This window comes from Symphalangus syndactylus, chromosome 3, assembly GCF_028878055.3.
Source record: "Symphalangus syndactylus isolate Jambi chromosome 3, NHGRI_mSymSyn1-v2.1_pri, whole genome shotgun sequence".
Lineage (NCBI taxonomy): Eukaryota > Metazoa > Chordata > Mammalia > Primates > Hylobatidae > Symphalangus > Symphalangus syndactylus.
The window spans coordinates 135026438-135053340 of NC_072425.2; the positions used below are offsets into that span (position 1 = coordinate 135026438).

A 26903-nucleotide genomic window follows, 5' to 3' on the forward strand; every position below is an offset into this window, starting at 1 on the left:
AGCCAGAGAGCTGAGCTTCAATCTGGAGACCAAAGTTTTAATTCTGTCACTAACGAGTGAGTTACCCTGGCTAGTCACCTTCATGCTCTAGATTTCCTCTTCTATTTAAAACGCAAATCTGCCATATCCCTCTCCTGCCTAAAACCCTTCACTGATGCCTTTCACCCACCCAGCTAAAGTTCTAGGAACTCCCCATTCAAGCCTAAGCTGCCACACAGAGTCGAGAGGAATGTTGAGAATGGAGTTTTGTCCCTTCTGAGCTCTTTGGTGCTCCTCCAGGAGGGAGCCAGGCAGAAGGTGAAGGGATGTGGACACTCATTAGGTTCGGCAGCCGGAGACTCCTCCCAGGGCTGTTGCTGGGGCTGGACGAGCCCCTCACTGTGCATCTGCAATTCTCCTGGACCCAACAACTACCAAGTTTCCTACCCACACAGTTTCCTTGTCTGTGTCTCGTTCTCACGGTCAGTTCCCTCTGTGTCTCTCTCCCTGTTATGTGCAGCTCTGACACAGTGATCACAAGTCCTGGAACTTCCCTACTCACCAGTCGAGGGACAGAGACTGCAAGTTACGCTTCTTAGCACACTCAAGCACAGACTTCCTGCCCACTCAGATGCCCATCTGACTCCCCAGGCATGCCCATTTAACAGCATCATCCTGAGCACCAAGATAAAGTAAAATGAAAATGAGACAATGGAACCACCCAGAGCCCAAAATCTGCCCTCAAAATTTCCCAGGGTAACCCTAGGGGCAAGATGTTCACCCAGCAGGTTCCCTGGTTTCCTGGGCTAGCCACATCCCTCTACCCTCTACAAGACTCTCAGCCCTCAGCTGTTCCTCCTCCCTTGCCCTCCCCCTTCTCTGTCTCTCCAACCCCATTCTCTCTTTCTCTCAATCACTTGACATTTGTCTCTCGCAAGAACTCTTCCAAGATTCAGAAGGGCACTGTTCACATGGTGGTACAAGCATGAGCTCTGGAGTCAAACAGACCAGTTGAAGAGGCTTCTAGCTCTGCTACTTACCGAGTGAATGACATGGGCAAGTGACTCAGTCTGTCACCTCATTTTCCCATCTGTAAAACACTGATAATGATGCTTATCTCACTGAGTGGTTATAAGGATTAAATGAAATAAAGTTTGCAGATTATTCAGGGTAGTTAACACTAGCTGCTATGAAAAAAAATTCACAAATCTCTGGCTTGAGAGGGTTTACTCCTCACCCAATCAATAGGCTGATGCAAACTGGGTGTCTTTTCTGCACAGCTGTCCTCCAAGAGGTGATTCAGGAGCCCAAGCTCCCTGTATTCCCTTGGAGTCCTCCACTGGACACCTCCAGATGGCTGGCAGAATAGCAAAGACAGAGTTGGCAGCCAGGCCTGGAAGTGGCACCCATCAACTCAACTTTACAGTGGTCAAAAGCCAGCCACATATTCTACTTAACTGCAAGGGGGACTGGGAAATATAGTTGCCCCATGTGCCCAGGAAGAGGAACTGGGATTACTAAGCATCTGGCCATTCTTTGCTACAACATGTGAAGTATTTCACACAGTGCCTGATAGGTCATAAAAATTCAATAAATATTAGTGGAAGATATGGCCAGCTGTGGTGGCTCACGCCTGTAATCCTAGCACTTTGGGAGGCTAAGGCAGGAGGATCGTTTGAGCCTAGGAGTTCCAAACCAGCCTGGGCAACATGGTGAAACTTCATCTCTACCAAAAAAAAAAAAAAATTACCCAAGCATGGTGGCCTGCACCTGTAGTCCCAGCTACTCAGGAGGCTGAGGTGGGAGGATCGCTTGAGCCTGGGAGGTGGAGGCTGCAGTGAGCCGAGATCAAGCCACTGCACTCCAGCCTGGGTGACAGAGTGAAACCTTCTCTCAATAAATAAATAAATAAATATTAAGAAAAAAATTAAGAAAGAGAAGATCCTTTAACGATTGCCTCCTATCATATGTCTCTCTACTGGCGTGAATACTAGAATTCACAGAACTTTAGGGTAGACTTTTCAGAACACTGAATACAAAACAAACATGTGGATTCCATGTTTCTTTTTCTTCCTTTTCAAGTATGGTAATCACATGCCTGACATAACTCCTATTCTGGGTGCTCTCCATGAGGCAGCAGGACACATTGGAATAACCTGCATTCAAATCCTGGCTCTGCCCTGAGCAAGGTATTAACCTATGTTAGCCACTGTGGTTTTCTCATCTTAAAACAAGAATGCCAGTTTACCCACTTTCCAGGGTTCTTAAAAAATGCCATATTCCCTTATCTCCAAGTAAACACTTCCTTCTGTCTGGAATACCCTCCCTATCCACTCTTCATTAGCTACCTCCTATTCCTCCCTCAAGTCTCAACTTAGATACCACCTCCTTCAGGAAGTTTCCCTTATCTTCTGTCCCAAGTGTGGTTTAGTGCCTATGTCTTTTGTTCCCACATCAGCCTGTACTTGCCTTCCCAGAGCACTTACCACTGCGTATTAAAATCTCTGTTCACTTTCTGTCTCTACCCAGATTGCTTCTTGGGGAAAGGGACCTAGTTTTGATCACCATTTTATTCCTAGCATCAGTATAGCATCTGGCCCACAACGAGTGTGCAGTAAATATTGTCATATGAACAAATTAAAAATTTTGATCCTCCTTCAAAATGGTAACGCGTAAGACTCTTATACGTCAACAAAAAATAAAAGTAAAGACAAGTTCAGGAACTGGCCGGGTGCATTGGCTCACGCCTGTAATCCCAGCACTTTGGGAGGCCGAGGCGGGCGTATCATGAGGTCAGGAGATTGAGACCATCCTGGCTAACACGGTGAAACCCCGTCTCTACTAAAAAAATACACAAAATTAGCCGGGCGTGGTGGCGTGCGCCTGTAGTCCCAGCTACTCAGGAGGTGAGGCAGGAGAATGGCATGAACCCGGAAGGAGGAGCTTGCAGTGAGCCGAGATCGGGCCATTGCACTCCAGCCTGGGTGACACAGCAAGACTCTGTCTCAAAAAAAAAAAAAAAGTTCAGGAAGAAACATCACAGTGTCTTTCTCTTTTAAAAGGTCAGGGGGAACTAAGTAGTTGTTTCAGAAGGCAGCCACACCCCTTGGGTCGTGACAAGGTACTCCTGAGCAATTTACCATCTTAATTTCTCACTTGAGCAACAGAGAGTATAAAAAAACATCTTCACACATTAAAAAAGCCTGGGGCTTGCCCTCTCCACTCATCTGAGGGTGTGGCAACAAGAGCTGTCTCCTGAGGGTGGCCCTGGCTGATCATGTGTCCTGGTAGGCCTGCAGATATCACACTCCCCCATCCATGTAGCTGAGGCACCCCTGCCTTCTCTGACTATCATCAAGAGTGAGGTCTTTCTAGTCCCAATGTAGACTCTTAAATACAGGATGGGATCTCCCAACTCCCAACCCCTGCCAACCTGGTACACTTTCAGTCCAGGCCACTGGGCAGAGAGATTTCCACTCTGAAAATATTGAAATAGGGCTTATATCTCCACAAACCATGGGGATAATGCCTCTCTAACTCCTAGACCACACATAGTGCTGGTGTCACACACCTAAGTTAGGGACCCTTTCTCAAAAGCTGCAGTAAATAAGGCCCTCCATGTGGGCATTGGGCACTGCCAGGGAAACCTTCAGGAGCAGGTAATAGTTACAGGAGGCAGTCAAATGCCTAGGCAGATAGGGCAGGTCCCTGGTGAAACCCCACCTCCAAGTTGAAGACAATTTAAAACCTGAAAGCCAAGCTACAAGTTAAAACTTCAGACCAGATTGAGAACCTGTCTTCCCATTTGGCACACTTTCCTCTGATTGATCCCCACCCTTCACCTATTTTACATACACCTACCCTTTCCTAATTGGTTTTCTACACTGTCATACCCACCTTTGAGTGGTGTCTTCACTTTAACCTTTTTTGCATACTCACAAACCAATCAGCATGCACTTCCTATTCTGAGTCCAGAAAAAGCCCTGGACTCAGCCACACTGAGAAAAAAAAGCACCCAACTGTGGGGGTGGGGAACCACCCCCCTCCCTATCCCCTCTCTGCTGAGAGCTGGTCCATCACTCTACAAAATTATTCTCTGCCCATCCTCACCCTTCAACTGTCAGCGAATTCTCATTCTTCTTGAACACAGGACAAGAGCTCAGGAACAAATGAAGGTACAAACTACAATACAGGCAGGGTGCGGTAGGGCCGGGTGGGTGGGGCAGCAGGCCTGGAGGGGGCCGTTGCTGGCTGGAAATGTCCTGAGCCCCTCTTCTTTGGTTTCTCTGAGAACAAGGGCAGGGCTCCAGGGATGCACACACAGTCCCAAACACACCTATGCACTTGGCAAACAGACTCACAGACGTTCTCCACACCACATTGAAATACAAATCCACAGACTGGCCACTGCAAATCATATACGACTGCAAGTGCATGCAAACACACACATACACACACACACACACACACACACACGCACACACTTTGAAGCAAGTGTCAGCCTCGAAGAAAAAGTGATGGACAGTCTGTCTCCCATATCCTCACATCTTTGGTTCACCTAGAGATGGCCTCAGATGAGCCAAGTGACACAAAGGTGCGAGAGACTGAGGATGTGCTGAGGTGTTACCCAGCACTCCAGTAGTGCTATTACCCAACACAAAAATTGGTCTGAATATCAGATTTCAAGCAAGCAAGGGAAACCCAAAAGAGGCTGGGAGAAGTCCTTATGGAGGCTAAAGCAACTCTATGTTGGATGCTAATCCACAGTTTTGGCCATGTTGGCTTCGAAGCCTCCCAGAAGGCCTCTGAGATTCCCAGTTTATTAATTGCTCCTTGTGTAAGTGCAAGCACTTACTGTAAATCCGGCCCTTAGGTCAAACAACCTTGATGTTATCATACTTCAACTGTCCTACACATCTTTTCTGAATCACCCTTCCCCTATGGTCTATAAGCCCTGGGCCTGGGGGTGAATCGTGGAGACACAAACGTAGCTTCTGTTTATAAGTCCTTATTAAATGTTTTTTTCTAAGGAACTGGATGTGTCAGCCTGTAACCTGCAAAAGGATCTGGCTGCTCGCTGCTTGTAGAAAGAATGAATAATAAAGGAAAATCTGCTAGCTGCCATGCTAGCAAGGGAAGAGCAGCAAACAATTCCACTCTTCAATTCATGGGGGGAATGCAGGGGTTTTTTAAGAAATGATCTGAAATGCAGAAAAGGCAAGGGGGAGGTTAGGAGGTACCAGGTGGCGTGACTTGCTCCAGTGGTCCTCTTTAATTATTGTCTTATTTGGTGGAGGGGCTGGTGCAATTGTGGATCCTGCCAGGTTATAAATTAGTTACTCTTCAGCAGGGTATACGTTCAATTCCTGAAGTAAGCTTTTGCTGGAGAGAGAATTCCAGAGGTGCCTGGTCCCTATCAGGACGCAGCTCCTGAGGTATCTAAGGAAATATATGACCAGATAAGAGCATAGCGTGTGCTTAACAAGCACATAGGTAAATAAACGTGCATAAGGCATGGGAGTACAGTATGGGACAGGAAATGGAGTGGAGGTTCACAGCACATCCTGAGGCTGTATTTTAAGATGAGAGGTAACATACACGCAGTTTGTCTCAAAGTTATATCTTGAGGCCCAGAGGAGGAAGAGAAAAAAGGAAAGAAGAGAAACTAAGTTTAAAACACGGTTTAAGGCTGGGCGCGGTGGCTCACCCCTGAAATCCCAGCACTTTGGGAGGCCGAGGCGGGTGGATCACCTGAGGTCAAGAGTTCGAGACCAGCCTGGCCAACATGGTGAAACCCCGTCTCTACTAAAAATACAAAAATTAGCCCAGACGTGGTGGCGCATGCCTGTAATGCCAGCTACTGGGAAGGCTGAGGCAGGAGAATCGCTTGAACCTGGGAGACGAAGGTTGCAGTGATCCGAGATCGCGCCACTGCATTCCAGCTTGGGCGACGAGCGAGACTCTGTAAAAAAAAATAAATAGATAAAAAAATTTTTTTAAATCGCGGTTTGAGGCTCAGCTGCTAAGCTGCTGGATAAAAGCCTCTTTCTTGGGTCTCTCAGCTTCCTGGGACTTTGGGGGCAGGTCTGCATAAACTGCTTAGTCGTAGACCCCCTCCAACAATTAGGTAGGGGACTACTCAGTACTCATCCATCGGTGTCCTCAGAACCCCACACGGGGAGGCCCTGGGGCAACGCCAGGACTCACACCCGCGTCCTGGCGCCCTTGCCCTCAAGCGCCTGCAGCTACCTCCTCCCCATTCGGAGCGGCCGCTGCCACATCTTTAACGCCGGCACGCCCGGCAAAAGCGGCTCGGACGCCCTCACCCCACCTTCCGCACTCAGGGCCGAGGCTGTGCCTGGCCACCTGCTCCCCAACACATGCACACGCGCGCGCGCGCGCACACACACACACACACGTACACACGGCCGGTCGGGCTACCCGGACCACTTTGATCCGAAGGCACTGGAGGCCCAGAGGGAAGGAAAGGGAGGGGTGGCCGGAGCCCGCTTTCGCCCCAGGACAGTCTCGGGTTGCCCCAGGCGGTAGCCCTGTGGGACAGTGGTTCCCTGTCAGCGGCCTCGGGGGCGGGGCGTCTGTAGGCCACGCCCCGCTGACGTCAGCCCCGCGGCGCGCGGGCGGAGCGGGCGGCGGAACTGTCAGTCCCAGCCCAAGGGTCGCTGGAGGCGCGCAGGCCGGCTCGGCTCCGGCCCCGGACTATGCGGCGGCGCCCAGAATGCTGCCGTGCCTCGTAGTGCTGCTGGCGGCGCTCCTCAGCCTCCGTCTTGGCTCAGACGCTCATGGTAAGGCTCTGGGACGAGGCCCTTCCCTGCCCTGCCCTCTCCGCGCCCGCTCCATTAAAGTTCTACATCCAGTGGAGAGTCCTGGCTGACTGGCCGGCCCTCTGGGGAGAGGGGTGCCCGGGTGCTCCCTTACTCTGGCAAACCTGGATCTCAGGCTCACCTGTTGTGGAAGTGGAAGAGGCTGAGATTGACAGGAACTGACGGACTGGGAAGGATAGAGAAGTATGTGCAAGGCCAAACCCCCAGCCCGCAAACCTCATCATCCACCCACTTCTAGATGAGCCATAAGTTTAGCTCTAGGTTTTTTGCTGTTTAGGTTCAAATGATGGGACTTCTTGTCCCCTTGGGGAATAATTTTGATCTCCTGACTCTCCCTTCTCTTAGTCCTTCAACTTACCTCTGTCTGTCCTTCTCTCATCTCACCTTCATCCCTCACTCATCACCCCGATCTGATCCCCCTTGCTCCACCTGTAGCCCCCAACTCACTCCCACTGCCCCCCTGCCTCTCTCCTCCTAACCCAGCCAGTTCAGGCTCCTAACCCAGTTCAGGCTCCTAACCCAGCCAGTTCTCCGGCAAAGTTTCTGCAACTAAGAAAAGTAAACCCCAGAGACGGAATGAAAGAGCCCGGAGTTGGAGGGACCAAGAGCAGAGACAGAGAGCAAGGACCGAAACTGCTTCTTCATGACACCGAAATACAAAGTGAAACATGCAGTCAGCCATTCACGTGATCGAGAGCTGAGTCGGGGATGTGCAGCCCAAATACTACAACGACTCGCTGCATTTTTCACTTTCCATCTAATGTTTCGAAATCAAGGCACTGACGTGAAGATCAAAGACAGTATAAGAAAGAAAGCAAGAGACAGATGACAGAGTCCCCCCCCCAAAAAAAAATAAATAAAAAACAGGTGGATGATTAGAGAGATGTCGTGAAGTTAGAAAACTAGGGAGCGCGAGCAGAGTTGCTGTCAAATGGAGAGAACTTAGGGGATCAAGGAGGAGAGAAAGGGAACCAGCCAGCCGTTGGCCTTGCACATACTTCAGTCTGCTTGATCAACAAGACTCTTAAAGTAGAAGTGTTTGTTGCATTCTTACAAAGAAGACACACAGCAGTGTTTCCCATGGTGAATGGTGTGTACTGGGGGTAAAGGGAGAGTGGAATTGGTATTGAGTATCTCACCTCAGAGCTACGGGTGCCAGCTCTTGTGGGGATGTCCTCAGCCATGTGTAGAGCCAGAGCTGATTTATTGCATCTGTCCTTGCTCAGCCAGAGGTTGGGCATCTGGCTATAGGCAAAGCTCTTCTAGAAACTAGGGAATGAGGCAAGCACTTAGCTTGAGGAGCCCAGGAGACCTATGAAGAGAAGGAGGCAGATGTCAGCAAGCAGGTTATCTGTGTACTTAGTGAGGTGGCTTTGAGCTGGAGCCTGGGCCAAGCCAGGATGGGGACCAGATGTGTGGATGGGGCCAAGCCTAGGAATAGTGCTAGAGCAGGGACAGGGATTGGGCAGAGCCAGGGACTAACACATCTGAGAGCTCATTGCCAGCTTGCTTAGCCCTCGGCCCCTGCCTTCTTCCCTGGGAGGCATCAGACTCAGCTTGGCTCTTCTCAGCCACCACTGCAGCTTCTGATCACAGACAGCACAAGGCAGTGATGTAGGGAGACACACTAGCTCTAGAATCAGACACATCTGGATTCATGTGCCCACTCTGCCCCTTACAGGCTCCACTGGCCTCGGGCGAGTCATAGCCTCTCTGAACCTCCCTTTCTTCTTTGGTAAAATTGGGGTCATCAATGCCTGCCCCCCCCCCCACCAGCTGTGGCACTGACACTCTTCTCCCCAGGGACAGAGCTGCCCAGCCCTCCATCTGTGTGGTTTGAAGCAGAATTTTTCCACCACATCCTCCACTGGACACCCATCCCAAATCAGTCTGAAAGTACCTGCTATGAAGTGGCGCTCCTGAGGTGAGGAAAAGGGAAGAGGGAGGGGGAGGGAGGAGTGAATCCCCGCCTTGTCCCCTACTCCCCTAGCATGGGGGGGTACCTGCCTTGTTAATGAAGTGGGTGCCTGAGGGCTCCTGACACATAGCCAGCAGTTGACAAGTACTGACTGAGACTCCCATGCTGAGCAATGTGCCGGGAGCTCTGGGTGAAAAGGCCAGAGGCTTTGCCCACTCCAGAGTCAGAAAAGCCTTTGTGCCAAGGCTGTTCTCTTTTGTCTTTTGTTTTGTTTTGTTTTGTTGAGACAGCTTCTCGCTCTGTCACCCAGGCTGGAGTGCAGTGGTGCAATCTCAGCTCACTGCAGCCTCTGCCTCCTGGGTTCAAGCAATTCCCCCACCTCAGCCTCCCAAGTAGCTGGGATTACAGGGGTCCACCACCATGCCTGGCTAATATTTGCATTTTTAGTAGAGACCGGGTTTCACCATGTTGGCCAGGCTGGTCTCGAACTCCTGACTTCCGGTGATCCACCCACCTCGGCCTCCCTAAGGGCTGGGATTACAGGCGTGAGCCACCACCTCCGGCCTCCAAGCCTTTTCTATCTTACTGGAAAAGAAGGAGAAGCATCCACAGTATAGCCAGACAACAGGGGAACCCTAATGACTGCGAAGGCAGTGGGGAGAAGGGAGAGACTGGGCTGTGCTATAGGAGCTAGCAAGACTTTCTGGAAGAGCTGGGACTACTCGTATTCCTATCGAAAAATCTTCTAGACCACATGGAAATTGGTACAGGGTCCCAAGACCAAGGGAGGCCCCTCACAAGGAGCTGTCGTGGACTAGAGGATATAGCCTGAGGGCTGTCCCAGTTTCTCCCACTGTGGGAGCTCTCTTCCTGGCCTCTTGCATCTCCCTTAAAGGAGGTAGGATTGAGCACAAGCTCCTTTCCAGTGCCTAACCTGGTATCTCCTCAGGTATGGAATAGAGCCCTGGAACTCCATCTCCAACTGTAGCCAGGCCCTGTCCTATGACCTTACCGCAGTGACCTTGGACCTGTACCGCAGCAATGGCTACCGGGCCAGAGTGCGGGCTGTGGATGGCAGCCGGCACTCCAACTGGACCATCGCCAACACCCGCTTCTCTGTGGATGAAGGTGCTTTTCCTCCCTTGACTTAGAACATGGTTCTGAAGTCCCTTCCAGCCAGGAACTCTAGTCTAGAGCTTTTCTGTCTATTAGCATAGCTCACCATGTCAGCCAGCCTCCCTGGCCGGAGAACTAGTTGCCCAAACAGGGCAGGACTTTGGAGAATGTTAGATAAAAATAGCCCAAGTTGTTTGAGATTTAAAAGGGAACTGGAGTTGTTTATCCTACAGAAGAGAGGTCTTGGGGTGGGTTGGGGCAGCTGAGTCACCAGGTCCAGGCCTGTGAACTTGTTTTTTCAGGGAGGGTTCAGGGAGAGGAAGCGAATCCATGAACACTCAGCATAGGGCAGCAAGCAGTAGGCAGAATTTGGGTAAGCCCCCCGCTTCTTTAGGGGTGAACACCCAGGGATCATCCCTTTGAAATGGGAAGGGCTACTAAAGAGAAGTTACGGGTCCCTCTCTGTTGAGGTAAGAGGAAAGGATAAGCCCCCAACTCAATGGGATTTTTCATCCCACCAGTTGGGATTGAGAAAGTTTTGTGTGCCTGGAGGCCTCGCTCTGTAGGATTCAGAGTTAGAGCTGATGGTCTAGGTCATTGGCTTCCAAATGCCTGCCCACAGGCCACTGCTCAGCTGGTGCGGAAACATTTCCCAGCAAGTGTGTTTAAAATATCTATTTCCAGGGCCCAGCCTCAGAAATTCAGACTAACTGTGTCTTGAATGGGTCCAGGGCATCTGTATTTTTTTTTTTTTTAACATTTTGTTCTTCTTTGTATTTTGATTTGAGCAAGGCAATTATAAAAAGACATTTTTGAGGAAATCACCGTATTTATATATGAAAGGGTTTTTAGGGCATATTACTAGGTATTTGTTTGTTACATGTGATAACAGCATGGTAGTTATATTTACAAAGGTATGATATGTGAGAGATACATGCTTAAGTAATTCAGAATTAAGTAACACAGTGCTTGGGATTTTCTTTAAAATGCTAAAGTAAATTTCATGGGGGGATATTGATGACCCTCCCCCACCACTAATTACTTCAAAATTGGCCTAGTGTTTGCAATTACTAAAGCTGGGACTTTGGAAATCATATTCTCTTCTACTTTTGTGTCTATTGGAAATTTCTACATAAAAATATAATCAATGCAATTTATCACATTAACTATTTAAAAAAGAAAACAACATTTAAAAAGAAACTAAGCAAAGTTAAAGTAGAAAGAAAATGTCCTAACCTGTAGAAAGATATCTATCTACACATATCTACCATAAATATTATGCTTAACAGTAAAGTGTTGGGCTGGGCTCGGTGGCTCACGCCTGTAATCCCAGCACTTTGGGAGGCCAAGGTGGGTGGATCACCTGAGGTCAGGAGTTTGAGACCAGCCTGGCTGACAAGGTGAAACCCCATCTCTACTAAAAATACAAAAATTAGCCGGGCGTGGTGGCGTGCACCTGTAGTCTCAGCTACTCAGGGAGGCTGAGGCAGGAGAATCACTTGAACCCAGGAGGCAGAGGTTGCAGTGAGCTGAGATCACGCCATTGCATTCCAGTCTGGGTGACAGAGCGAGACTCTGTCTCAAAAAAACAAACAAATAAACAAAAACAAAACAGTAAAGTGTTGAAAACATTTTATACAAAAAGTTTTTGTTTTATTTTTAATTGACAAGTAATAATTCTACATGTGGCCGGGCGCGGTGGCTCACGCTTGTAATCCCAGCACTTTGGGAGGCAGAGGCAGGCGGATCACAAGGTCAGGAGATCGAGACCACGGTGAAACCCCGTCTCTACTAAAAATACAAAAAATTAGCCGGGCGTGGTGGTGGGCGCCTGTAGTCCCAGCTACTCGGAGAGGCTGAGGCAGGAGAATGGCGTGAATCCGGGAGGCGGAGCTTGCAGTGAGCCGAGATCGCACCACTGCACTCCAGCCTGGGTGACAGAGCGAGACTCCGTCTCAAAAAAAAAAAAAAAAAAATTCTACATGTTTATGAGGTAGAGGGTTATGTATACATAATACATGCATACCTTGTGGAATGATCAAATCAAGGTAATTAGAATATCTATCACCTCAAATATTTAGCATTTCTTTGTGCCAAAAACATTTAAAATATTATCTTTCAGCTATTTTGAAATATACAGTCCATTATTATTACTACAGTCACCTTGCCATGCAATAGGCACCAGAATTTATTCCTCCTGTCTCACTGTAACTTGGTACCCCTCTCCTTGTTCCCTATCCACTTCCCCCACCTGCCTTCTTCCAGCCTCTGGTAACCCCTTCTACTCTCTACTTCTATGAATTGAATTCTAAAAGAATTCTACTTAGATTCTATACATAAGTGAGATCTTATGGCATTTATCTCTTTGCACCTGGCTTATTTCACTCATGATGTCCTCTAGGTCCATCTATGTTGTCCCAAATGACAGTTTCCTGTTTTTTCAATTTGAGACAAAGTCTTGCTCTGTCACCCAGGCTGGAGTGCACTGGCTTGATCTCATCTCACTGCAACCTCTGCCTCCCGAGTTCAAGAGATTCTCCTGCCTCAGCCTCCTGAGTAGCTGGGATTACAGGCACATGCCACCACACCCAGCTAATTTTTATATTTTTAGTGGAGATGGGGTTTCACCATGTTGGCCAGGCTGGTCTCGGACTCCTGACCTCAAATGATCCACCCGCCTCAGCCTCCCAAAGTGCTAGGATTACAGGTGTGAGCCACTGGGCCAGACTCAGTTTCCTATTTTTCAAGGCCGAATAGTATTCTGTTGTATATACATACCACATTTAAAAACCCATTCATCCGTTGGTGTTGGTGGGCATTTCCATATCTTGGCTGTTGTGAATAATGCTGCAATGAATGGGGGATACAGGTATCTCTTCAATACACTAATTTCAATATATTTCTATATATACCCAGTAGTGGGAATCGCTGGATCACATGGGTTCTATTTTTAGATTTTTGAGGACCATCCATACTGTCTTCCATAATGGCTGAGAAATTCACCACCAGCGACATGCAAGGGTTTCCCTTTTCACCACATCCTTGCCCACGCTTGTTACTTCCATCTTTTGGATAATAGCCAATCTAACAGGTGTAGAGTGGTATCTCATTGTGGTTTTAATTTGCATTTCTCTGACGATTAGAGACGTTGACCATTTTTTCATGTATCTGTTGGTCATTTGTATGTCTTCTTTTAAATGTCTATTCAAGTCCTTTGCCCATTTTAAAAACAGGTTTGTTTTCTTGTTATTAAGTAGTATGAGTTCCTTGTATATTTTGGATATTAACCCCTTGTTCAATGTACATTTGTAAATATTTTCCACCCATTCATAGATTGTCTCTTCACTCTAGTAGTTGTTTCTTTTGCTGTGCAGAAGCTCTTTAGTGTGATGCAATCCCATTTGTCTAATTTTGCTTTTTGTTGCCTGTGCTTTAGGGATCGTATCCAAGAAATCTTTGCCCAGACCATTGTCTTAGAACTTTGCCCCAGGTTTTCTTCTAGTGGTTTTTATAGTTTCAGGTGTTACATTTGTCTTTAATCCATTTTGTGTTGATTGTTGTATAAGAGGTGAGACAAAGATCTATTTTCATTGTTCTGTTTGTGAATATCCAGTTTTCCCAACACAATTTATTGAAGAGACTGTTCTTTTCCCATTGTGTGTCCTTGGCCCCTTTGTTGAAAATCAATTGTGGGTTTATTTCTGGGCTCTCCATCATATTCCATTGGTTGATGCATCTGATTTTAGGGTATACGTATTTTTAATGTGCTCCCCAAGAAATCCTTACATTCTGCTGCATTGACAAACCCGTGGCCTAGGTTTTAGGCCTAGGTTCTAATTGAGCTTAATTCTGGAGGCAAAGTCTCGGGTGGGGGACACCCAGGCCCTCCTCAGCCCTGAGGTCTCATGGTATTCCCCCTCCCCCTCCACTCCATTTAGTGACTCTGACAGTTGGCAGTGTGAAGCTAGAGACCCACAATGGCTTCATCCTCGGAAAGATTCAGCCCCCCAGGCCCAAGATGGCCCCTGCAAATGACACATATGAAAGCATCTTCAGTCACTTCCGAGAGTATGAGATTGCCATTCGCAAGGTGCCGGGAAACTTCACGGTATGGGGTTCCCCAAGGCCCCAGGGCCAGAGCTCCCTTGGCTTTCCTGTCCCCTGGGCTGGAAGCACCCTTGTGTGCCATTGGGAACTTTGCTTGTGGACTAAAGGGAGGGTCTGGGATGGTGGGTGGGCAGAGGAGGGAGTAGAAACCACCTCAGCCCTCAGAGCTATGCTCTTGTGAGACGCTCCTCAAAGGAATTGCCTACTAGGGCAATTGGGCACCCCAGAGCCTTTCTAATGAAGCAATAAAGATCTGAGAGGCTATGTAACCTACCAGAGGGCGCCCCTGTTATGGGAGAGCTGGCATCTGCAAAATCCACCCTCTTTCCTCTCCACCACAGTTGATTCCAGCCCCTTCTGGGAAGATCTTCAGCATCTATAAAACACCACTTTTTCTTTTAAAATACAAAATAAAATTGTGATCATTACAGAGATCATGTGCTGCATTGGTAATTGTGGGGTTTATTATCTTAGACAAAGGATACTGAAGGGGGTTGGCTGAAATCACCTCTAAAGGCCCGCCAGCTCTCAGTGTCCGTGTGCCATGAAATAAAAGGATTTTGTTAATCGCTATCATTTTTGTTTCAGTTCACACACAAGAAAGTAAAACATGAAAACTTCAGCCTCCTAACCTCTGGAGAAGTGGGAGAGTTCTGTGTCCAGGTGAAACCATCTGTCGCTTCCCGAACTAACAAGGGGGTGTGGTCTAAAGAGGAGTGCATCTCCCTCACCAGGCAGTGTGAGTCAGCTGGGCTGCTCTCAGCATGGGGAGGGAGACTGGGAGGGCCTGGTGCAATCCAAAATGCGTGCACCTGGGATGCTGGTGCCAGCCACTGTGTTAGGTGCTGCTTCACATAGCTCTGCATCCTTAATAGGAGAGAGGTCCTACTGTCCTCATTTTAGAGATGAGGGAACTGAGGCTCAGTGTTAGCAACTTCCTAGGGTTGCACAGCTAGGACTTGGTGGCAGAACCAAGTCTCTTGGATCTAGGGTCCTCCCACTGGAGCACAGCGGTGTTTCCCAACAACATCCCCCTCCCCCAGGCCATCTTCAGTGAGCTGTGCTAGTTCCTGTTGTTACGGTCTTCTGCTATTCTTCCTCGGAGCCAGGGATACAAAGGGCTTCTCCTTACTTCCCCTACTCTGCTCTGCTCCTCACCAGAGCTGCTAAAGTCAGCAAATACTGCTCCAGGCTGTCAGTCAGGTGCCAGGGCTGTAGGGGGAGGGAGAGAATAGAGGATGTGGAGGCCACAGTCCTGCCTAGGAGGATCTTGCATCCTGGCTGGGGAGATAGAGTGTGCACAGAGGAGACTGTAACAAGCAACTCTTACTGGACAGCAGATGAGATGTCCAGTGCCCAATGAAACATGCCAACAGTGAGTGCTCTGGGAGGGCCCAGTCCGGTGTGGGCAGCGTCTGGCAAAGATGAAAGTGACTCCTGCTAGATCTGTAACAAATTTCAGTTTATGAAGGACACTCAACAGCTCGGTGTCATTTAAGTCTCAATGCAGAGTAAGGCACTAAGTGGGTATTAGGCAATCTCAAGAGTTTTTCATACATTCATTCACCGATACATGAAATAGTTCCAAATCTCAGCTTTACTACTTTTGAGGTATATGACTTTGGGCAAGTTACTTAACTTCTATGTGCTTCAGGATCCTAATCTGTAAAAATGGGGCTGATGATAGTATTTACCTCCTATAAGTATAAAAGTTAAAAGAATCTGATGATATTGGTACATGGTCAGTGCTGCGTACTTCACAACTACCTTATGAGGTCAGTGGCTCTGAGAGAGCAATTAATTTGTCCACAATTGCACAGCTAGTAAGTGGTGAAGCTGGGACTTGAACCCAGATCTAGCAGCCCCCGGAGCCTCGATTCTTACCTGCTGTACCATCCTGCCTCACTGTTCTGTTTGCTGTGATGGGAGTCGTGTGCAGAGAGCTGGAAGCAGTTAGCGCATCTCCTAAGGGGATCCTTCAGGGCATGGTTTGGAAGGCCAGGTAGGGATTCGCAGAAACCTAGGCACATCTAGAGTTGTGGCCTGTAGGTTGCCTTGGGCCACTCACCAAATGGTTCCTGACAGTGGCCAATGGATTTCATGGGACCAGAGTCCTATGACCAGAATCACCATGCCCCATGGTGCTAGGCCACAAACACATCTCTCTGGGCCTGCAGATTTCACCGTGACCAACGTCGTCATCTTCTTTGCCTTTGTCTTGCTGCTCTCCGGAGCCCTCGCCTACTGCCTGGCCCTCCAGCTGTATGTGCGGCGCCGAAAGAAGCTGCCCAGTGTCCTGGTGAGTCTTGCAAGGAGGTCACTGCCCTGTCCTTCCCAGCCACACCAGAGCTTCCAGGAGGGTAGGGAGTTCTTTTCCTCCCAGCCAGTACATTGCCTTAGCTCGCGTCTGCTCTCAGCCCTCATGTGATTGGGAGATACCTTCATCAAGCACTGTGGGGACAGAGGGAGGAAGTGAGCCTGAAGCCCAGTACCGAGAATGTTGCCATCCAGTGGCTCAGATAAGACACATGGAATCACAAACCTCAATGACCATGAGCCATTTTGATATGATCTACTAGTAGTTGGCCATGGACTAGCCCCTGTGCATTGCATCTCTGATAATGAGGCACAGTTATTATTATCCCCATTTCATAAGTGAGGAAACTGAGGCACAGAGAGATTGTTACACACACAGGGCCACACAGCCAGGAAGAGTCAGGGAGGAAACCCACTTTCCTACTGCCAGTGGCCATGGGTGTTCCACAAGAGAGAAAGAAGGAAAGGCCAGAAGTGCTGGTCCTCGGGCTGCTGCCAGAGTGGGCCAGAGGAGAGAGGATGCTGGGAGGCGGTGGGAATGCTGGGCCAGTGGAGAGGGGATGTTGGCGGCGGAGCGGGGAGGGAGCAGGGAGGGGCTCATGGAGGAGGCCAAGCCCTCCTCCCCTCCCAGGGTGTGTCCTCTTGCTACATTGTACTGACAAATGATACATTTGTGGCAAGCCAGCCTCCAAAACTCAGCTTGCAAAGATTGGGCAGCATTTTCCAAACCTCGGCCTGTCTCTGGCCTGGAGTTCAGGCCGCATTGAAGATTGCCCACCATAGCCTCCATAGCACTATTGCATGATGGCTGAGGGATCAGCTGGGAAGCAACCAGCTCCATCTGCAAGGCAGGGGCCCCACAACTGGAAGGGGAATCTCCAGAGGGATCCTGGGATCTCTAGGGAAAACTTGACGAGAGACAAGTGCAGTGGCTCAATCTTAGCTCACTTGCAGCCTCACCCTCCCAGGTTCCAATGATTCTCCTGCCTTAGCCTCCTGAGCAGCTGGGATTACAGGCACCTGCCACCATGCCTGGCTAATTTTTGTATTTTTAGTAGAGACGGGGTGTTGACCAGGCTTGTCTCGAACTCCTGACCTCCGGTGATATGCCCACCTCAGCCTCCCAAAGTGCTAGGATTATAGGCATGAGCCACCGCGCCCTGCCCCTTCTGTACTTTTGGATCACGGAACTGACTTGTCCTTGGGGGTTTTTTCTCCTTAGGATAAATATAGCCCAATCTCTTCATCTGATGATCGTAGTCATTACCACATGAATAAATTATAATGCACAGAGCACTGACACATTCATTAGTTTGTTCCCATTCATTAGCTTGTTTGATCTGATCTTTCAACAGTTCATCAAGGTAAGTATTATTGGACAAGCAAGGGATTTCAAATCAGGACAGCTGAGGATGAATTCCAGATGTGTTCTTTACTGTTGTGCCACTTTGTGCAAGTCATTTAACTTCTCTGAGCTTCAGTTTTCTCCCCTAGGAACTAGAGGTAATAATACTTCTCTTACAGAATTATTGGAGGGTAAAGTTCAATTCAACATATATTTATTGAGCACCTTCTATGTACCACACTTTGTTGTAAGCCCTTTAGACACATTACAACATAAGGAGACAGGTACTGTCATTATTTCCATGTTATAGATGAGGAACTAAAGCACAGAGAGGGTAAGTAATTTGGTCAGGGTGACAAAGCTGACAAGAGTCAGAGCTGGAATTTGAACCCATGAAGTCTGGCTCTAGAGGACATATCCTAAATCACCAAGCAATGTGATAGGAATAGGGACTCAACCAATAAGAGCTGCATTTGAATCATCATGTACCAAGGAAATGAGGGCAGATGTGCAACAGTGAGTCAGTGAGTCAGTCGGCAGAACTTAGGAGGGCCTACTGTGTGCCAGCTCAGTTTAGACTCTGGAGACAGGGTAGTAAACAACACTAGACAGTTCTGCCCTCAAGGAGTTTGTGTTCTTTTGGGAATGTGGAGTAAGTGAGTGTGTGTATGGTGAGAGACAGAAAACAAACAAGTAAAATAATTCTAGGAACAAAGTGCTAGGAAAAAGTAACAAGGTTAATGTGGAGAGAGTGGCAGGAGTACTGCTTTAGGCAAGGTATTCGGGAAGGCTTTGCTGAAGAAGTGACAACTGAGCTGAGACCTAAACCATGAACAGGACACAGCCATATAACGTGCTGAGAGCATTTCAAGCAGGAGGGAGAGTGTGTGCAAAGGCCCTGAGGCAGCACGGTGCTTGATGTGTTCTGGGACAGAAAGAACACCAGTGTGGCTAGGGCAGAGGGGTTATGTGGCTTCTTTAAAACCCTTGGCAATTAACAGAGAGCAGCCCCTTCACTGTGAGTTCCACACTTGTGCCACTGCCCCACGCTGCAGCCCCCGTGTTCGTGTGAGTCACTACTCAGGGAATAGAAAAATTAATTTGGTGTGCTACATCCAGAATTTTAGAAAATGAAATAGGCAGGAGGGCGTAGACTGGGATACAATAGAATAAGAACTGCAGAAATATCGTGGCACAGCTCATAATGATGAGTATTATTTTGTGAAACTGGTTTCAGTTATTTACATATGGGTTATATATACAAGTCATTATGCAACTTATTTCTGATTTTGAGTCATAGTCAAAAAAGTTTGAAACATGCTTCTAGAGGGGTCTAGCCTGCTTTCAGGTTTGAAAAACACTGTGGATGGAGCCACCTGAGAGTTTTCACCATGCTCAGCAGACCCTGGTTCTGCCTGTTACTCCATCTGGGCCTGAGAATACAAGTTTCTTGTGTATCTGGCCTGAGCCAAACTGGGAATTGCATTAGGAGAAAGCTGGATTCGAAAACAAAACAGAATACATTGCAGTGTAATTAAGACTGTAGTCCCCTCCACTGAGCTCTCCTCCTGGGCCTGGCCTTCCCCGGCAGCACTGGGATGGGCGCTGGAAGGTGACTCCTGCCTCTCTCACTCTGCCCTCTCCTCCCCAGCTCTTCAAGAAGCCCAGCCCCTTCATCTTCATCAGCCAGCGTCCCTCCCCAGAGACCCAAGACACCATCCACCCGCTTGATGAGGAGGCCTTTTTGAAGGTGTCCCCAGAGCTGAGGAACTCGGACCTGCACGGCAGTACGGACAGTGGCTTTGGCAGCACCAAGCCATCCCTGCAGACTGAAGAGCCCCAGTTCCTCCTCCCTGACCCTCACCCCCGGGCTGACAGAACGCTGGGAAATGGGGAGCCCCCTGTGCTGGGGGACAGCTGCAATAGTGGCAGCAGCAATAGTACGGACAGCGGGATCTGCCTGCAAGAGTCCAGCCTGAGCCCCAGCCCAGGACCCACCTGGGAGCAGCAGGTGGGGAGCAACAGCAGCTGCCAGGATGACAGTGGCATTGGCCTAGTTCAAAACTCTGAGGGCCGGGCTGGGGACACACAGAGTGGCTCAGCCTTGGGCCACCACAGTCCCCCAGAGCCTGAGGTGCCTGGGGAAGAAGACCCAGCTGCTGTGGCATTCCGGGGCTACCTGAGGCAGACCAGATGCGCTGAAGAGAAGGCAACCAAGACAGGCTGCCTGGAGGAAGAATCGCCCTTGACAGATGGCCTTGGCCTCAAATTCGGGAGATGCCTGGATGATGAGGCAGGCTTGCATCCACCAGCCCTGGCCAAGGGCTATTTGAAACAGGATCCTCTAGAAATGACTCTGGCTTCCTCAGGGGCCCCAACTGGACAGTGGAACCAGCCCACTGAGGAATGGTCACTCCTGGCCTTGAGCAGCTGCAGTGACCTGGGAACATCTGACTGGAGCTTTGCCCATGACCTTGGCCCACTAGGCTGTGTGGCATCCCCAGGTAGTCTCCTGGGCAGCTTTAACTCAGACCTGGTCACCCTGCCCCTCATCTCTAGCCTGCAGTCAAGTGAGTGACTCAGGCTGAGAGGCTGCTTTTTATTTTAGCCAGGCCTGCTCCTCTGCCTGGACCAGGAGGAGGGCCTCCAGGGCAGAAGTAAGTCACGAGGCAGTCTGGGCACTTTTCTGCAAGTCCACTGGGGCCAGCCCCAGCCAAGCCCTGCAGGGCTGGTCAGGGTGCCTGGGGCAGGAGGAGGCCAACTCACTGAACTAGTGCAGGGTATGTGGGTGGCACTGACCTGTTCTGTTGACTGGGGCCCTGCAGACTCTGGCAGAGCTGAGAAGGGCAGGGACCTTCTCCCTCCTTGGAACTCTTTCCTGTATCATAAAGGATTATTTGCTCAGGGGAACCATGGGGCTTTCTGGAGTTGTGGTGAGGCCGCCAGGCTGAAGTCAGCTCAGCCCCAGACCTCCCTGCTTAGTCCACTCAAGCATCAGGGCCACCAGCAGAAGGAAGGGCTATGGGAATGGAAGCTTCAGGGCCTTGCTGCTGGGGTCATTTTTAGGGGGAAAAGGAGGATATGGAGGCAGAGTTTGATCTCTGGGATGATACATGGGGAACCTCCCCTCATCAGGCCTCTGAGGCAGGAAGCTTGTCACTGGAAGATCTTAAGGTATGTATTTTCTGGATACTCAAATGCATCTTAATGGATTCACTGGGGGGAGACAAAGGGAGCTGAGACCCTGGATGGGGGTTCCAGCTCAGAAGCCATCCCTCTGGTGGGTACCTCTGGTGCCCATCTGCAAATATCTCCCTCTCTCCAGCAAATGGAGTAGCATCTCCCTGGGGCACTGGCTGTGGCCAAGCCACTCACATCCCCACCCTGCTGCCCCACCATCTTGCTGACAACTTCCAGAGAAGCCATGGTTTTTTGTATTGGTCATAACCCAGCCCTTTGGGTGGCCTGTGGGCTTGGGCACCAGCTCATGCCAGCCCCAGAGAGTCAGGGTTGGAGGCCTGTGCTTGTGTTTGCTGCTAATGTCCAGCTACAGACCCAGAGGATAAGCCACTGGGCACTGGGCTGGGGTCCCTGCCTTCTTGGTGTTCAGCTGTGTGACTTTGGACTAGCCACTTGTCAGAGGGCCTCAATCTCCCATCTGTGAAATAAGGACTCCACCTTTAGGGGGCCCTCCATGTTTGCTGGGTATTAGCCAAGCTGGCCCTGGGAGAATGTAGATACTGTCCACAGACTACCAAGCTGGCTTGTTTCTCATGCCACAGGCTAACAGATCCAATGGGAGTCCATGGTGTCATGCCAAGACAGTATCAGACATGGCCCCAGAAGGGGGCATTATGGGCCCGGCCTCCCCATAAGCCATTCGGAATCTGTCTTCAAACAAAGGCAGTTCAGTCCACAGGCATGGAAGCTGTGAGGGGACAGGCCTGTGCGTGCCATCCAAAGTCATCTCAGCCCTGCCTTTCTCTGGAGCATTCGGAAAACAGACATTCTGGCCCAGGGAATCCAGCCATGACCCCCATCCCTCTGCCAAAGTGCTCTTAGGTGCCAGTCTGGTAACTGAACTCCCTCTGGAGACAGGCTTGAGGGAGGATTCCTCAGGTTTCCCTTGAAAGCTTTATTTATTTATTTTGTTCATTTATTTATTGGAGAGGCAGCATTGCACAGTGAAAGAATTCTGGATATCTCAGGAGCCCCGAAGTTCTAGCTCTGACTCTGCTGTTTCCAGCAATATGACCTTGGGGAAGTCACTTATCCTCTTGGAGCCTCAGTTTCCTCATCTGCAGAATAATGACTGACTTGTCTAATTCATAGGGATGTGAGGTTCTGCTGAGGAAATGGGTATGAATGTGCCTTGGACACAAAGCTCTGTCAATGAGTGATACATGTTTTTTATTCCAATAAATTGTCAAGACCACAGGAATCGTATGAAACCAGTCAGATTGCTGATGGCACAGTGGCTCATGGAGGACTCGGTTGTTGATAATGAGGAGGGTAATAATGGGTGGGATGTGTGATGTCACTTTAAGGAAACAGGGCTGAGGACTCAGGCTTAAATCTGACAGATCCAGGGAGTCCTCGTGCTACCTGTATTGTGACGTTGGGCCCATTACTTATCTTCTCCAAGTTTTCGACTAATATCACACCATTTCAGACCTGTCACGTGGAGATGACAACTCCCCATGAGGATGTTGTGAGGTTTAAATGAAATTGCACATAAAAAGTTTAACATGGTGCCAGGCATGTGGTGGTCCCCATGTGCCACTAGCTTTCATTGGCTGTTGAGGCTGTAAAGAGAAATGGACAGTTTTTCTTGGAAACAGGTGAAAATGAAAGCGATAAGGAGTGTGCAGCGGGGCTCTTTCAGAAGACAGAAAAGGAAGAGGGGGAAAGCACAGTGCAACGTTTTGGATGTGAGTTCTGACAATGTGGAGAGAAGAACCTGGAAACCCCTCCTTTCCAGGAAGACAGCAACCGGACCTCCCCGGAGCTCTGTCCCCAGAGCCCTGTCCCTGGCTCCTCTTGCCCAGGAGGCATGTCCCAGCGGTGGTTCTCCTAAGTGCAGAAGCCATCTGCACTCTATTCCAGAAGCAGCCTGCTCCCTCCATGAAAAACCCCATGTGGGTTTGACTTTCTCCCCATGCTCAGCCCAGTAGGTAGAACAAACCCAGGCCCGCGGCCTGAGCTTCCTGGGTGTGCTTTTCTCTTCATCCTACCTGAATCCCCTAGAAGGTGACTGGGGACACCTTACCTCTTTTCCCCTGTGTCATCTCCAATCTTACCTCACCCTGTTCATTCTGAGAAAATAACTAGTTCTGAGGAAGTGCTGATCCTATCATCTTCAGAGAACTCGACTAATATCACACCATTTCAGACCTGCTCAGGCTTTTGCCCTAGAGCCCTCCCTGTCAATACTGGAAAGAAAAGTAGTGTTGGTCACTTTCTCCTGGAAATGAGGTGTTAGCGACGGCTTATTCCCCACGGAAAAGGCCCCTAAGGTCTACATATAAAGATTCATAGAGTAAAAGGAATTACATTCAAGGAACTGCCAGTTCGGTTGGATACGACAGATCAAGGAGCAGCTTGCAGGACAGAAGGAAATCAGAAGACTCAGCCCTTGCTGCAGGCCCTGCCTGCTCCGTTTCTGTGGAATGAGTAGGAGTTTGCGCTGGTTCACCTCTGCTTTGAGGCTGCTCTGTAACCACTCACCACAGATAGGCCCTTGGGAGAAACTAAGCGAGTCCTTCCAAGCAGCCGGGGCTGATGAGACACTTGCAGGTTCGGTTGGATATGACAGATCAAGGAGCAGCTTGCAGGACAGAAGGAAATCAGAAGACGCAGCCCTTGCTGCAGGCCCTGCCTGCTCCGTTTCTGTGGAATGAGTAGGAGTTTGCGCTGGTTCACCTCTGCTTTGAGGCTGCTCTGTAACCACTCACCACAGATAGGCCCTTGGGAGAAACTAAGCGAGTCCTTCCAAGCAGCCGAGGCTGATGAGACACTTGCAGGTTTCTTGGGAATTTGGATCACAGTCCCCAACAGAAGGCCCCGGCTGTTCTTCGACTGAGCAATCTCCTTCAAGGGCTTTTCCAAGCCGAGGAATGCGTAATGCTGTCTTTCTGTGAGCTAATGGAACTTCCTCTTAGTACAGAGAGGGGGGTAAATGGGCCACCATGGAGTGAAGAGGAAATTCAATAAACTGTGTTTTCCCAGCTTTGTAAATAGCTATAGTCAGGGTGTGCCTTGTCTACCCAGCATATATCCATCCCCCCGCCTCAGTGTCCACACTTTCACGAAGACACACAGTCCCTAGGAGGCTGGGTCCCACCCCCAGAGCCCATGCTGCTCTGCTGGGTGGAAGGTCTCTGAGCCCCACATGGGAACAGCACAGCAAGGGAAGCTGTAGGCCGTGACCACCTGGGACCACTGACAGGTCTGCTGCCTAAGGGGCAGGTCCGGGCAGTCAGGGCTGATTTGATCAAGCCTCAACCTAGAGGACCCTAGATACTAGGAAGCTTGACTCATTCATTTCCTGTTGTGCTCATGGGTTAAAAAAGCAAACCCACAGTTTTGGGTTTGAAGTAAACCCCAATTTAAAATTAAATGCATTGTTATTAATGACACACAGCACATTTTCCCACTATCATCTCGATCCTAACTTCACTTAATTTCCCATAAACCTCCGAAAAGTGTGGTGGGACCCAATAAACACTTTGCCAAGGAAGGATTGGGTAGGATAAAACTTGTGTTTTAAGAATATGGCTCTATCCAAAGCATCAGACATGAATCAGAAAGGATGAGGCAGGGGGTAGAGAGACCTGGCTGGAGACTTTTACTGTAGTCAGCATTTCATTTTGTCAAGAAACATTATGAAGCACCTGTTATGTGTTGGACATGCAGCCCTGGGTACAGAGTGGTGAACCAAACAAGCATGGCTTCATGGAGCCTGTCATCTGGTTGTGAAGATAAACACCAAGCAAATAAACACAAAAATGTATTACTACAATCAGTGATAAGTGGTGTGAAAGAAACTAGTATTCCACATGAAGGATGAGGCAGGAGGCAGAGAAACAGGGTAGGAGGCTGTCTTAGGCTGGGCTACTATAACAAAACACCATGGACTGGATGGCTTAAACAACAGACATTTATGTCTCCCAGTTCTGGAGGTGGGAAAGTGCAGGATCAAGGTGCCAGCTGAGTGAGTTCCCTGGGAGGGCTCTCTGCCTGGCTTGGAGACGGCCTCCTTCTTGCTGTGGCCTTACACGGTAGAGATAAAGAGCTCTGGTCTCTCTTCCACTTTCTTACAAGGGCACTAATCCTATCATGGAGGCCCCATCCTCATGACCTCATCTAAACCAATTACCTCCCAGAGGCCCCACCTCCAAATACCATCACATTGGGAGTGACAGCTTCAACATGAATTTGGGGAAGACAAAAATATTCAGTTCATAAAAGAGGCTTATACAGTAGTCTAATCAAATGACAGGATTGAGCAGGGGCAGTGGGAACAGAGAGAAAGGGACAGACTCAAAGACATTTTAAAGGAAGAGTTATCAAGATGGGGCGACAGGCAGGAGTGAAAGAAGAAAGTGTCAAAAGTGCTGGTCACACTTGAACCTGATGATGAGAAAAGCGAGATATGGACATGGAAGGGAGACACAGGTGTGGAGGGAGAGGGGAGATGATGAGTTCTGGCTTAATAATGACAAGTCATCCAAGAAAAGGTCTTTCAGCAATTGGCAAGGCTGGCCTGGATCTGTGAGGCTCAGGGCTGGGGATTCCCATGTGAGAGTGAATGAGCCCATAGCCCTTAGTGTGAAAGTAAGGACGCCGGCTTGGAGAAGATCCCCAAATCCCTGCAGCCAATACGCAGTTAGAATATTCACACGATGACTTCCTGCCTTGAGGAAAAGCAGGCTGCCATCCCTTCGACTCATTGAGTCACAGGAGCCATGGCTGTGTTTGGCATCTGTCTTGCAGAGCCCAGCCAGGAGTCTCACTGGGGCTCCTTGGTCAATCACAGCCCATCATCAAGGGTGCAGCTGAGGGCTCCCTTTAGTAAGTTGTCCAATCTGTAGAGCTAGAGGCTCAGGGAGGGGTACAGGCTAGTACATGATCTGCGAAGGCCTGGGTGTAGGGTGCCACACCTGTCTACCTCTACCCACATGGGGCAGAAGGGCATGGTGGAGATTAAGACCTCACAGTGACCCTGGAGAGAACAGGAACATTCTTCAGGATCCTACTATCTGGTCACCCCAGCCCTGGAAGTGACCCTTGCCTTCCACCTCCACACATCCCCTCTACCTGTCCCCTAAGGCAGAGTTTCTCAGAAGATTGCCTCTATCAGAATTACTTGGGAGTATTTGTCTTCCTAAGCTGCTCCCCAAGGCCCAGAATTTCTGAATGCCGGTTCCCAAGGACCTGCTAGGGAAACAACTTATAGCGACCACATTGCAGGTGATTCCAGCACACACTGAGTCACCTCTTTAAGGAACAACCTGATGATTCACTGCTTGTTCTGTTAAAATCAGTCCTTTTTCTCCCCACTGCCCCCTACTTGTTATCACCCAGTCCACACCTTTAAGGGTTATCTGGATGCTGGTGGCTTCCAAATGTCCAAACAGGGTTTCTCTCCAGAACTCTATCCAGCTGCCTCATCAGCAGCTCCATCTAGCATACATCTCAAAATTATAGTGTCTACAACAGAGCTCATGATTCCCCCGACACTCCTTCCTCCCCTAGTCTTCCCCACCTGATAAATGGCACCACCCTTCCCCTAGTTCAGGCCAAAAATCCAGGAGTCAGCCCTTCCTGCCCCATCAAACTCCTTAGTAAGTCCTATCAGCTCTACTTTCCAGATAGATGGTGAATCCAATCACTTGTCACCACCTCCCACTGTCATCTGGTCAAATTCATCTTCACCTCTCCCCTGGACCACCATGAGGCTCTGTCCTGCTTCTCTGTATCCACTCCTGCTCCTCAGTCTAATCTCCATACCACAGTCCTCCTGATGCAGTGTACAGGGCTGCATGGGCTTCCCCAGAACTGGAGGAGCTGGGCATAAGCAGATGGCAGGCAGTGGGCACTGGAGACGAGACTTTGTCAGGCCAGGAGGACAGGAGGCACTGACTGTACAGGCTGTCATGGGGATGTGCACAGGGGTCGACGGCGTGTGCAGAGCGGGCATTTGGCCCAGCTGGCGCTTTCTGGGAGGCCTCCTTGAGGAAGACAAGCCAAGGGTTCTGAAAACTTCCTGGCCAGCACC

At 49.4% G+C, this 26903-nt stretch overlaps 1 protein-coding gene across 2 annotated transcripts; it reads left to right on the plus strand.

Moving 5' to 3' along the window:
- The first annotated feature begins 6407 nt into the window (after positions 1-6407).
- IL10RA (interleukin 10 receptor subunit alpha) lies at positions 6408-23860 on the plus strand. Of its 2 annotated transcripts, XR_010119880.1 has the most exons (8): positions 6624-6782; positions 8625-8745; positions 9689-9867; positions 13794-13963; positions 14551-14701; positions 16140-16261; positions 19275-20797; positions 21406-23860. XR_010119880.1 is itself a non-coding variant. In XM_055273300.2 (7 exons), the coding sequence occupies exons 1-7, from the start codon at positions 6716-6718 to the stop codon at positions 20199-20201; spliced, it is 1737 nt and encodes a 578-aa protein (XP_055129275.1). In that variant the 5' UTR covers positions 6408-6715; the 3' UTR covers positions 20202-23860. The 2 variants fall into 2 exon arrangements, 1 of the variants encoding a protein (XP_055129275.1); XM_055273300.2 differs by having other exon boundaries at positions 6408-6782; positions 19275-23860.
- The last annotated feature ends 3043 nt before the right edge of the window (positions 23861-26903 follow it).

Excerpts from the sequence above, each read along its gene's own strand:
- IL10RA (XM_055273300.2), top strand. The coding sequence starts at position 6,716 with ATGCTGCCGTGCCTCGTAGTGCTGCTGGCGGCGCTCCTCAGCCTCCGT. Across the intron at positions 6,783-8,624 it reads TCTTGGCTCAGACGCTCATG|GGACAGAGCTGCCCAGCCCT; the intron begins GTAAGGCTCTGG and ends TCTTCTCCCCAG. Across the intron at positions 16,262-19,274 it reads AGAAGCTGCCCAGTGTCCTG|CTCTTCAAGAAGCCCAGCCC; the intron begins GTGAGTCTTGCA and ends TCTCCTCCCCAG.